Source organism: Candoia aspera, chromosome 1 (genome assembly GCF_035149785.1).
Source record: "Candoia aspera isolate rCanAsp1 chromosome 1, rCanAsp1.hap2, whole genome shotgun sequence".
Taxonomy (NCBI): domain Eukaryota; kingdom Metazoa; phylum Chordata; class Lepidosauria; order Squamata; family Boidae; genus Candoia; species Candoia aspera.
Genome location: NC_086153.1, coordinates 176,628,036 through 176,639,146, shown reverse-complemented (window position 1 = coordinate 176,639,146; position 11,111 = coordinate 176,628,036). Strand labels below are relative to the sequence as shown.

Here is an 11,111-nt window from a genome sequence, read left to right as displayed (position 1 = left end):
TGGCCACCAGGCAATGATTACAGTAAGGCAGCTCCCACTGAAAGGTTTGAATAATGCAAACAAACAGTTGCATCTGGTTATAGGCTAGATTCTGGAGCAGTGAAGTTAATCTGCTCCATAAGTATCACAGATATAAAAAGGAAACCCTTGAACTGCGAAACATACACACTTATATACATATTTACACTTCCCCCATCTCTAGTATGTGCTGGAAATTAACATTATTTGGATTTGGATCTAGATTTTTTATTTTGTGTTGAAGTTTATGATTAAGATGTACATTTGGAAACATGGACACTATCAGAAACAATGTTTGTTAAACTGAAAGAGTTACACACAGAATAAATTTGAAATATTGGCCTAAAACTAGAAAAAAAAGCGTTCTTATGAGTCACGAGAGACCTCATGCAAGTCATATGCTTCCAGTCTTTGGCAAACAGAAAAGAATATGAGAGAGAAAAGGTTTGAGTTTCAGTTTGAGGGCTGTAGAAAATGGGCGACATCTTATGTGGAAAATTTTCCAGTCCCAGGTGCCTATGCTGCCATTATGAAGAGAGAGAAGACTCATCACAGCAAGAAAATATTCAACTGAAAGGAGAGGATTATATACTGAAAGTAAGCAGTTTCTTACATATAACATTTTGGGAGAGGCATGGGCTAAATCTCACTGGAATTTCAATGAAGAAAATTTCTTGATCAGTCTCTATGTTAGCTTCACAAAATAAGAAACATTAGAGAAAAAATGAAAATAAATAAGAAAACAACTTATTGGATTGACTAATATATAAAGAGCCAGATGCTTGTCCTTATAACAGACAGGATGCATATGCACATTTATAGCGCATGGCTCTTTGGATATGCAATACTGCGTCCTTAAAGACCTATCCATTTACAGGGCTAGTAGAACAGGCCTGCATAACTCTGGATGGCCAGAAGATGGCAGCCAAGAGGTACAGAAAAGTAATTCATCTGGGTTTTACAGTATTGAAGTATAGATGACTATATTCTCATAATATAATTCTGTCATGAGTCAGAGATAAAAAAAAATCAGAGAACTGATAGTACAAAAATATGGGAAGATATGATCAATAAGCATATTTCTGTTCTTGAAATGTTTACCAATTCACCCCGCCAGTTTAGAGATCCAAGAAGAATGCAACAGTCAAGGAATGCATTCCATCCACCATAGTTCCATACTATTCAGAAACCAAAATCTGGAAAAACCTACCAATGCTGTTTCATTGATCCAGACCATGATTTTGGTGATGAATTCTTGTGGGCAAGTATGCATTCCATGAAAGGAACCGTAGAAGGCAAATTTCGTAAAGTCTGTATTTGAATATGAAGCCTGGCATGTTAAAAATATTCCATATTCCACTATTAGAGAAGCATAATCAGTGCAGACATGTCTCAGAAGTGACAGTGACAGTGTTCGTAAGCAAGCAGTTGTAACTTGCAATCACAGATTCAAGTGAGACAGGAAGTCATCTGAGAACTGGCTTTGAGCTTGGGTTCAAACTTGGAAAATATGTGAAGGGGACACTTCTTGCAATCATCATTCAGTATAACATTCCCGCATGATTTGATTCACAGATAATAAACCTGTGTACTGCTGGGTCAAAAAACTTTTAAGAAATCTTAGAACTAAATGCATGTGTGCTCTGTTTCTCTCTCACTGATATCTAAGCCAAGAAGAAGTCTCCCATTTGGGAATGTCTCATCCTACCTGCATCTTGAGACACTGAGTGAAGGTCCTCACTCAGTGGTGTGCAAAGGAATCAGCAGGTGAGTATTTTACAGAGGAACTTCTGTCACCCTTGGATTATTAGTTAAATCTATAATAATTAGTTAAATCTATAATAATTCAATTTATGAACTCAACACAATTCAATTAAAACAATAAGATGAATAAAAAGCTTTGGAGGAAACATTCTGGAATGAAAACATTTGAGAAGCAAATTACTAAGGTACAAACAGACCTTCTCAGCTATAAATAGTAACTTTATTAAAATTAGAGCATTCTTTGCACTTATTGCAAATCCATGAATATTATCTGAAAATTTACTACACTATTAAGTGAAGAAAAATATAGTTTCCATGGTGTGATGGACCATGCATCCAACAACATATTTAATTCAAACAGATCTGCATACAAATGCCTCTCACAGACTTTGACTCTGTATCTGCATTATTGCAGAAATGAGAATTTAACCTGCTTCACTTGAAGCGTGTCTCTGGATTAGAAGCTGTGTTTCACTGCAGAAAGGGGAAGGAAGACATTGTTTTTTTTAGTCTGAAGAAAGCAAATATTAGCATGTTTTATCCTTGAAGGCACAATTTGGAGGCAGAGGTCCAAGACACCATTCAATAGAATGAAGAAATTAATGTAAAGTAATATAGATTATCATAAACTCTAGGCAGCTTGAATAGACAGGGATTATGTAATTATAGTTTATAATATCTGAAGGGTACCAACTTGCCTACCCTCATAGCAGACAATCAAAAGTCCTGTAAAAGAAAACAGTCATGATAGAGGCATATGAAGGGAGAAACTGTTAGTGCATGCCGCTACACTCAGCAGACACAGGAGTATTAAGGAAAATGCACAGAGGATTATTATGCATTGGGCAGATACAGAGACTTGCTAGATAGTAGAGAACTAACATGGGGATGGCTGCTATGGACCACTCCTCCCACACTTGGACTGTTTTAGATTCTTTTGCCACTTGGACTTTTTTATTTTTTACTCTTATTTATATTATTTATTACTGTAATTTTATACTGTATATTTTATTCATTGTATGATCGTTGTTTTAATTGATTATTGTAAACCGCCCAGAGTCCCCTGATGGGAGGAGTCGGGTGGGGAAAAATTGGATAAATAACATAAAATAATAAATAAATAAACCCAATACAGAGGAATAAATAAACAAATAAACAAATAAATAATGCCTAAAAGGAAAAATGAACATCAAATCAAGGGTGAGTTGATTTCTCTCTCCAATTTCTCCAGAGTAGTTGAAGTTTATATATAATCACTATAATGGTGATTCACCCAGAAGCATACCACACAGCAGGAAAAATACCACCAGGAGCAAAGGACAATAGTATCATTAATAAAGTGGAAGTGTTAGAAACAAGAGCCTTTCTTCGGAAAATATAAACTCATCCAAATTAGAAGAACAAATAATGAAAACAAACTTTGAGAAAAAAAATGCAAGCAGAAAATATGGGATACAAAAAAAGCATCTGATCATATGGCTAAAAACATTTAAGACTACCAATTAAAAGGAAAGCATATATAAGAAGAAGAAAACAGAGAAATATTCAATTTATTGGATGAAGATAAATAAATAAATAAATAAATAAATAAATACACCAGCAAAAGATAAGGAGATAGAAGAGATGCTGATATAGTCTTAAATGAAGAAAGCCATTTTCATATTTTCAGAAAGAAAGTCTGATAAACTGAGACTAATCGTGATAATAGGATACTTCTAAGCCTTTCTAACAAATTAAGTACTAATAAATCACCAGGTCTAGACTGTATCTACCCAGCCATTCTAAATGTAGACTTGAAATTTTTATCTTCTTACAAAAAGATTGCCATCTTCTACTCTTGTGAAGGCTAACATATCAATTTTTAGAAAGACATCCATGAGTTGCAGAAAATTTCCAAGTAGATTGGTAGAAAGTGTTACCAAATATGCAGAAAGATAAATCTTGCTAAAGAGGCAAGTGCTTTGATTTCAGCCAGCAGGGCTCTTCTTAAAAATCAGTAAATGCTAGGGAGAGGATGATCTATAGGTGATGGTGGTGATACTCCATCTACAAGCCTCCTGTCTCCACATGTTTGGTAGACTGATTGCATAAAGAAGACTCTTATTGCATATGTTAGTAGGCGATGTATAGTTCGTGCATTACATGGCACTGAATCACTTTACCTATGGTAGATTTATAGGACTTTTGATTTAAGTGTACTGTAAATTGTGAGTTCAACTACTAGGTATTGTGAAGAGAAAACAATTATATTCTGTCCCAATAGAATATACAGCCAGCTGGTAGCTTTGAAAGTCATCAACCTGAAGACTGAGGAAGGAATCCCTTTTACAGCCATAAGAGAAGGTAAGAAATACGAATACAGAGTTCAGTCTGTATGAGGAATTATGCCCTGAACATTTTCACCAGTTGGGTAAAGTTAAGTATTATTATGACTGTATTATTATTTTGGTGCCTTTGAGTCAGTGGACTCCTGGTGACTGCCTGGACTAGTCCCTGCAGTTTTCATTTCAAGATTTTGGAAGTGGTTTGCCGTTGCCTGCTTCCTAGGGCTGAGAGAGAGAGACTGACCCAAGGTCATCCAGCTGGCTTTGTGTCTAAGGCAGTACTAGAACTTACAGACTCCTGGTTTCCACCCTGGTGCCTTAACCACTACACCAAACTGGCTCTCTTTCACAATTTAGGCTGAATTTATTAGTATTAGAAGCAATAGAAAACTATATTGGGATACATGCAGAATCAGTTTTCTATATATTTCTGAATATTTTGCTCTTCCCATCCCAAACTTACAATCAGATATCAACAGGGCTGTGTGTGTATAGGTGAGAGGGAAGTATTGATACAATGTTTAATTCCCCTGGATGAGATACACTCTAATCAGGTAGAGTAGAAATCTATGTTACTACTGCATAATGTACCTGCGGATGCTTCAGGCTGAATGTTCCTACTTGCACCTAACAAAGGCAACATCTTTTTTCTGGCATGTCCCCATGATGTTGCCTTCATCTCATTCCAGCCCATTAGGGAAGCAGGCTTTCGGTTGTCCTTAGCTGTGTTGGGATTATTTATTTATTTATTATTCAAATTTTGCTACTGCCCATCTCCCCCAAAAGAGGGACTCTGGGCAGTTTACAATAAAATTAAAACTATAATAATAAACAATTAAAATCCTATAAAAATAAGACAATTTACAAATATAAAATAAAATATAAATAAGTATAAAATCCAAGAGGCTGAAAAATTCTAATCAGGTGGGAGGGGCTCTAAGGCACGAGCCAACCCCATGAATGGCTGCCCACCTTCCCACCCCAGGTGAGACGGCAGAACCAAGTCTTCAGGGCCTCCCTGAAGGTCGGAAGTGAAGGGGCCAGCCTCACCTCTGGGGGCAAGATGTTCCAAAGGGCGGGGGCCACTGCAGAGAAGGCCTGCTTCCTGGACCCCGCCAGATGAAGTTCTCTTACAGACAGGGTCCGTAACATGCCCTCTCTGCCTGATCCGGTGGGGTGGGTCGATGTTGTGGGGATGAGACGGTCCCTCAGGTAGCCTGGCCCCATACCGTGTAGGGCTTTAAAGGTGATAACTAACACCTTGAATTGGACCCAGAAGCAAACTGGCACCCAGGCAGCTTGTGCAGTAACGTTGTTACATGTGCCAATCTAGGGGCACCAAAAATAACCCACACGGCTACATTCTGGACCAGCTGAAGCTTCTGGATACTCTTCAAGGGTAGCCCCATGTAGAGCGCACTGCAGTAGTCTATATGGGAGATAACCAGGGTGTGAGTGACCGTTCACCCATGCCACCCCCCCCCCATTTATTCTGACACCATCCAAGAACAGCCTCAAGAAAAATCTGTTAGGCTTTGTCACCTCTTACCCTGGAGGGAAGTCAGTGAAATGACTGCAGATAATGAAAATACCAGTTCCGGGTTTTTTGCTGACTCAAAAATTGGAACAGTAGAGAGTCCTGTAAGTCAGTGGTGGAGAAAAGCTAGTTTTTGCTGTATTGAAAGGAAGGCTTCTAACTGAGAGCATGTTTGTGTGATATATTCAACCCAGCTTTGTGCTAACCATGGGTAAACTATTTGATCCAATGCCAGTCATCATTACAAACTGAGGCAAACCCCTGTTTGGGAACAAACAAAGGTTTGGCCAGTGTCCCACCCACCTGAACAGGGATGGGCCAGCTAAATACTTGCCTTTTTAAATTTTACCATTGAAATTAAAAGCAAGCAGGCAAACAAAGAGTGGGGTAGCCCAATCACAGTCACTACCCATCTTGTGTGAAGGGAGGTACCTGTGGAGGGTGTCTGTGCAGCTACAGAACCTGTACTTTGCAACCTCTCTTTCTTCCCTTTTGAAACAAACACCAGAAGGGAGAGTTAGCCACAACATAATTCTGCCCTCTTGGTCCTGAAGGCCATACCTAGTGGCTAAGAAGCAGAGGCAGAAGCCATTCTGTGGTGAATTCTGGTGCTTCCTGCTTCAATCAGATACCACCAAAATGCTTCAAGCAAAGGTCTACCTGGAGAGACTTTAGCAAACAGGCCCTGAAACTGTTGATTAATTCTGGAAGCCAAAAACAGGGGAGGAGGTTGAGATAGAGGAAGACGATTGTTCCTGCTTGGGAGGGATTGTCTAGGATAAAAGCTAGAGACATCTGACCTGAAGGAAAACCTCCTGAGAAGTAAGCTAACCACGCATCCTAGTTTACTGGGATTATTCCAATATTATTCCAATTATTCCTAGGCTCCAGCCTAGGCATTCCTAGTAAATTACAAACATTCCATTAAAAAAAAAGTTATACAGACGTGCAAATGGGTGGCAGTGTGGGTTTAACCATTTGTAAGCATTCACAGACAAAGGGGAAGCAATTTTAAATAGCTAAACTCGCGTTCTTCCTTTGTCTGCAGAAACATGGCTTTAGACATCCACCAAGCCCTTTTTTCTGTGCAAAAGGGTTCGTTGGATGGAAAGTGGGGAGCCTGCTGCCTGTGCCTCCGGCTTTGCCTGTGTAAGTCCACTGATCGTGACCTCTGTCCTGGCATAACTGCTTGAAGCCATCTCAAGCCTGTGGAGAGTTCATTTAACCAAGAGAAGCTTTTAAGCAACTTAAACTTCATTTAGCCAAAAAACCCTGTATTTAAGCATTTTTAACCTAACAGCAATGCCTCTCAGCGACAGGATTCCATTTCAGATTGTAACACTATTTTCCAGGGGTGTATCTGTTGTAGGAAGAGAGCCATATTAGTCTGCGGTGGCAGAAAGTCAGGAGGAGTCTGGTAGCATCTTTTCCGGCCAACAAACTTCATGAAAAGGCATAGACTTTTGTGAGCTGCAGCTCACTTTATCAGATGCGTAGAATGGCTTGACTGATAGAGGGTTTAAATTGGGGGGAGGTGGGGGGGAAGGGGTTGGCTATGCAGAGTACATGTGAGACACGTTAGGAGTACCTTATCGGTTAACAATTATAACGTGTTAAAAACCCGTTGTGTTTGCTGAGACCTTCTGAGATGGCTGATATCTTTTAATTGCCACAAGAGATGCCCTGGGCTTTGCACAAAATGGCAAGGGCCACATTCCAGAGAGGTTCCAACCAGAGGGGTGGGCACAGAAGGCTGAAATGGGGGCCTTAAGACCCTGTAAAGGCACCCATTTTGCCCTGTATGTCCTGTCCCCAAACACAAAAAACAGCCTGATGTTTTGGCCCTGCCTGTTCTTGGGGGCTCTGGGGCCACGAAAGGAATGTTTTATTGCCTTGTGTAAATAATTTCCTTAATAAAAATTATATTTTATTCATCTTATAATACTCATTTAATGTAATGTCAGTCCAGGTGAATCTTATGCATATGCTATAGAAACCAAGCTGCTGTGATTCTATGAATTATAGAAGATTTTTTTTAAATATCAGCAATAAAAATATTACTATTTCCTTATTCTGAAGACTGAGAATTGTATTAAAAATTTGATATGGAATCCCTGTTTGGAAATGGAAACAGACATGGAATAACCATGCTGTTTGGGCGTAAGAGCATTATGTACACGTGTTCTACCTCTGTTTCTATTTTCTGTTTCCATGCATTCAACTTAACACGTGTATAATCTTCTGCATATCCAAGCTCTTTGCATGGAAAACTGCCATAATATCAGGAGTGACCTTGAACAAATTTTAGCACCAAGGGAGGTTGGTACAAAGGCAGATCAGGCACTGAAGGGACATGTCTTGCTCCTTATACTACTAATGAGAAAAACCAGCAAGGCTATGGGGTGGAAATGATCATTTAAACCATTCTGAATGTCATGCGCTGCCTACCTCTGAATAACGTTCAGACACTGGGTTGCAAAGCAGGCTCTGGTTTATTTCAGGATAGGTACAACGTTGTTAGAAAAAGCTGAGAGTGACAGGAGCGCGCCGGTGCGGGGTTTAAATACCCCGCGCCGGTCAGCGCCCCCTCGCTCTCGGTCACGTCACCCCCCTTTGTCCCATGCGTTGCCCTGCCATTGGTTGAGGGTTTCTAGGATCGCCCATCCTCAGGTTTTCATTCTTCTGCTGATTGCTTTCAGCTGGGCGATCCCCGTGGTATTGCTGCTGATGGCTTGGGTGGCTCCGTGATCCGTTTATCTATTGTTTGTTAGCCGTTAGTCGTTGTGGGTTGATGGCTACTTAACTTGTACCCCTTCACCTATTTCCTTGTCATTGTCATGAGTGCCATTGCGCTGATTACTTTAGCTCAACGGCACTCATGACATACTGCCCCCTTTCCGAATAGTGTTCTCCCCCGGGTTTCTGGGTTTCCCCCATGGAGCTGTCAAAACGCCATTTTTTTTTTTTTTTTTTTTTTTTTTTTTTTTTCAAAGTTCCCGCCGGAGTAGTTGTCGCCCCTCCCTTTGCTCCTCCCTCTACCACGTGCCTTCCCAGGGTGTGTCCATGGTGCGCATGCTCGGGTTCTGACCTGGCGTGCGCATGCTCCAACCACACCCTGTTTGTTTGGCTCAGTTCGGCGAGGCGAGAGGCGTGGCTGGTCGGGTGCTGCTCAGCTCCAGGTAGGGCCCTTTTTTGCTTATTTGGAGTGCGTCGCCTTTGTTGTGTCTCCTGGGCGTTGCCCCCAGGTTGCCCTGTTGACTTGCTTGCCACTCCCCCGCGGCCAGGGGGCGGGGGGAGGGTGCTGGCGATCGTTTGTCACCACCCCGTGGGCCCGGGGCGGGGGGAGTGAGTCCCGGGGGGGGGAAGGTCCACCCAAGTCGCGGGCTTGGGGGGGGCCCCTTCCCTTGGGGCACGGGAGGCGGGGGGAGGCCTGCGGGGGGGGGGGTTGGTTTTGCTGACCTTGATTGCGGTTTGTCGGGGTATGCCCGGTGGAATGCTCTGGTCAGGTCAGGCGCTTTAACGTTGTGCGCCGCCACCCATTCCGGGTGGGGGAAGTGTTTCCACCTGACCAGATAGTGTAGGGTTCCTCGTTGCTTGCGTGAGTCGAGGATGTCCCTTATCTCGAAGTGGTGTTGCCCGTCGATCATAAGCGGTGCGGGCTGAGGCGTGCTTGGGTGCCATCGGGAGGTGGTTGCCGGTTTTAGGAGGCTGGTGTGGAACACCGGGTGGAGCCTCCGGAGGTTGTGTGGCAGGTCCAGGCGTATTGCTACCGGGTTCACTATTTGCGTGACTCGGAACGGCCCGATGTACTTAGGCCCCAGTTTTTTCGAGGGTTGGGTTGACTTTAGGAACTTGGTGGAGAGATAGGCCATGTCCCCCGCCTGGAACGTCGGTTGTTGGCGCCGGTGCTTGTCGGCCTGCTCTTTGTAAGCAGCCTGTGCCTCCTTCAGCGCCGCCGTGATTACTGGCCATGCTTCCGCGATCTTCCGTCCCCAGTCGCTGGCGTCCACCTGGGGTTCCGGGGGTTGAGGTAGCTCCGGTATGGGGACGAAGTCGCGCCCCGAGACTACTTCGAACGGGGTTTTTCCCGTGCTCGTGTGGACGGCGTTGTTGTATGCGACTTCGGCGAACGGGAGCAGTTCAGCCCAGTCGTCCTGGTGGTAGTTCGTATAGGATCGTATAAATTGCTCTAAGGTGGCATTAAGAACCTCAGTGGCTCCGTCCGTCTGCGGATGCCAAGCCGTAGACAGGGCCTGTTGGGTCCCCGTCAGCTTCAAGAAGGCCCGCCAGAATTTGGAGGTGAACTGTGTGCCCCTGTCGGTCACCACACGTGCGGGACATCCGTGTAGCCTGTACACGTGGATGAGGAAGAGTTTGGCTAGTTGTTGTGAGGATGGGACTGACGTGCAGGGGATGAAGTGGGCCTGCTTTGAGAAGTAGTCCTTCACCACCCAAATGGCCGTTTTCTTCTGGCTGGGTGGGAGGTCCACTATAAAATCCATAGAGATTTCCTCCCATGGGCGGGAGGGTTCTGCCACCCGTTGCAATAGCCCCGCGGGTTTGCCTGGTGCCCGTTTGGCCCGAGCGCACGTTGGGCAGGACGCCACGTAGGTTTTTACGTCTCGCCTGAGCGCGGGCCACCAGAATTGCCGCCGTGTTAGGTGTAGGGTCTTGAGGAACCCAAAGTGTCCCGCTTGCTTGGCGTCGTGTGACCTATGCAAGATCGCCTGGCGTTGCGAGTCCGGGACGTAGATTCTGCCTTCCCCCCATGCTAGGTCTTGCGCCATCGTTACCTTGTCGGGGTTTGCCAGGAACCAGGGGTCGGTTTTGAGGGCGGCGGCGAGGTCCGTGCGCATTCCCCCTGGTAGTTGCGGTTGCCTTCTTTCCGTCGCCGGTTGTCCCGCCGTCGGCTGCGCCGTAGCGTCGAGCTGCCTCCGTGCGCCGCTTCGGGTGGTCACGGCCATCCCCAGTTGCGAGGCGGATAGGACCGTCCCAATGGTGTCTGGGGCGGGCTCTTCGTCTTGGGGCAGCCGGGAGAGGGCGTCGGCCAGGAAGTTCTTCTTGCCCGGCATGAACTTCAACTGGAAATCAAAGCGGCTGAAGAATTGTGCCCATCGGACCTGTTTTGGGCTAAGGCGTCTAGGCGTTCGTAGGGCCTCGAGGTTCCGGTGGTCCGTCCAGACCTCGAATGGTTGGGTGGCTCCCTCGAGTAGGTGACGCCATGTTTCTAGTGCCGATTTCACCGCAAAGGCTTCTTTCTCCCAGACGTGCCATCGCCTCTCTGTCTCGGAGAACTTCCTTGACAGGTAGGCGCATGGTTTCAGGAGCCCCGTGGAGTCTTTTTGTAGGAGGATGGCTCCCAGGGAGAAGTCTGAGGCGTCGGCTTGGACCACGAACGGCCGTTCTGGGTCCGGGTGCGCGAGGATTGGCTCCGTCGTGAACAGCGCTTTCAGCTTGTCGAATGCGGT

General features: G+C 44.7%; 1 protein-coding gene across 1 annotated transcript in view; it reads left to right on the top strand.

The window, feature by feature from the left end:
- The first annotated feature begins 492 nt into the window (after positions 1 to 492).
- Positions 493 to 11,111, top strand: part of CDK15 (cyclin dependent kinase 15) — a 31,014-nt gene continuing 20,395 nt past the window's right edge. Inside the window, exons 1-3 of the mRNA XM_063291823.1 lie at positions 493 to 615; positions 1,688 to 1,785; positions 4,046 to 4,125. Of these exons, the coding sequence (XP_063147893.1) occupies positions 493 to 615; positions 1,688 to 1,785; positions 4,046 to 4,125 (301 nt within the window). The remainder of the gene's footprint in view (positions 616 to 1,687; positions 1,786 to 4,045; positions 4,126 to 11,111) is intronic.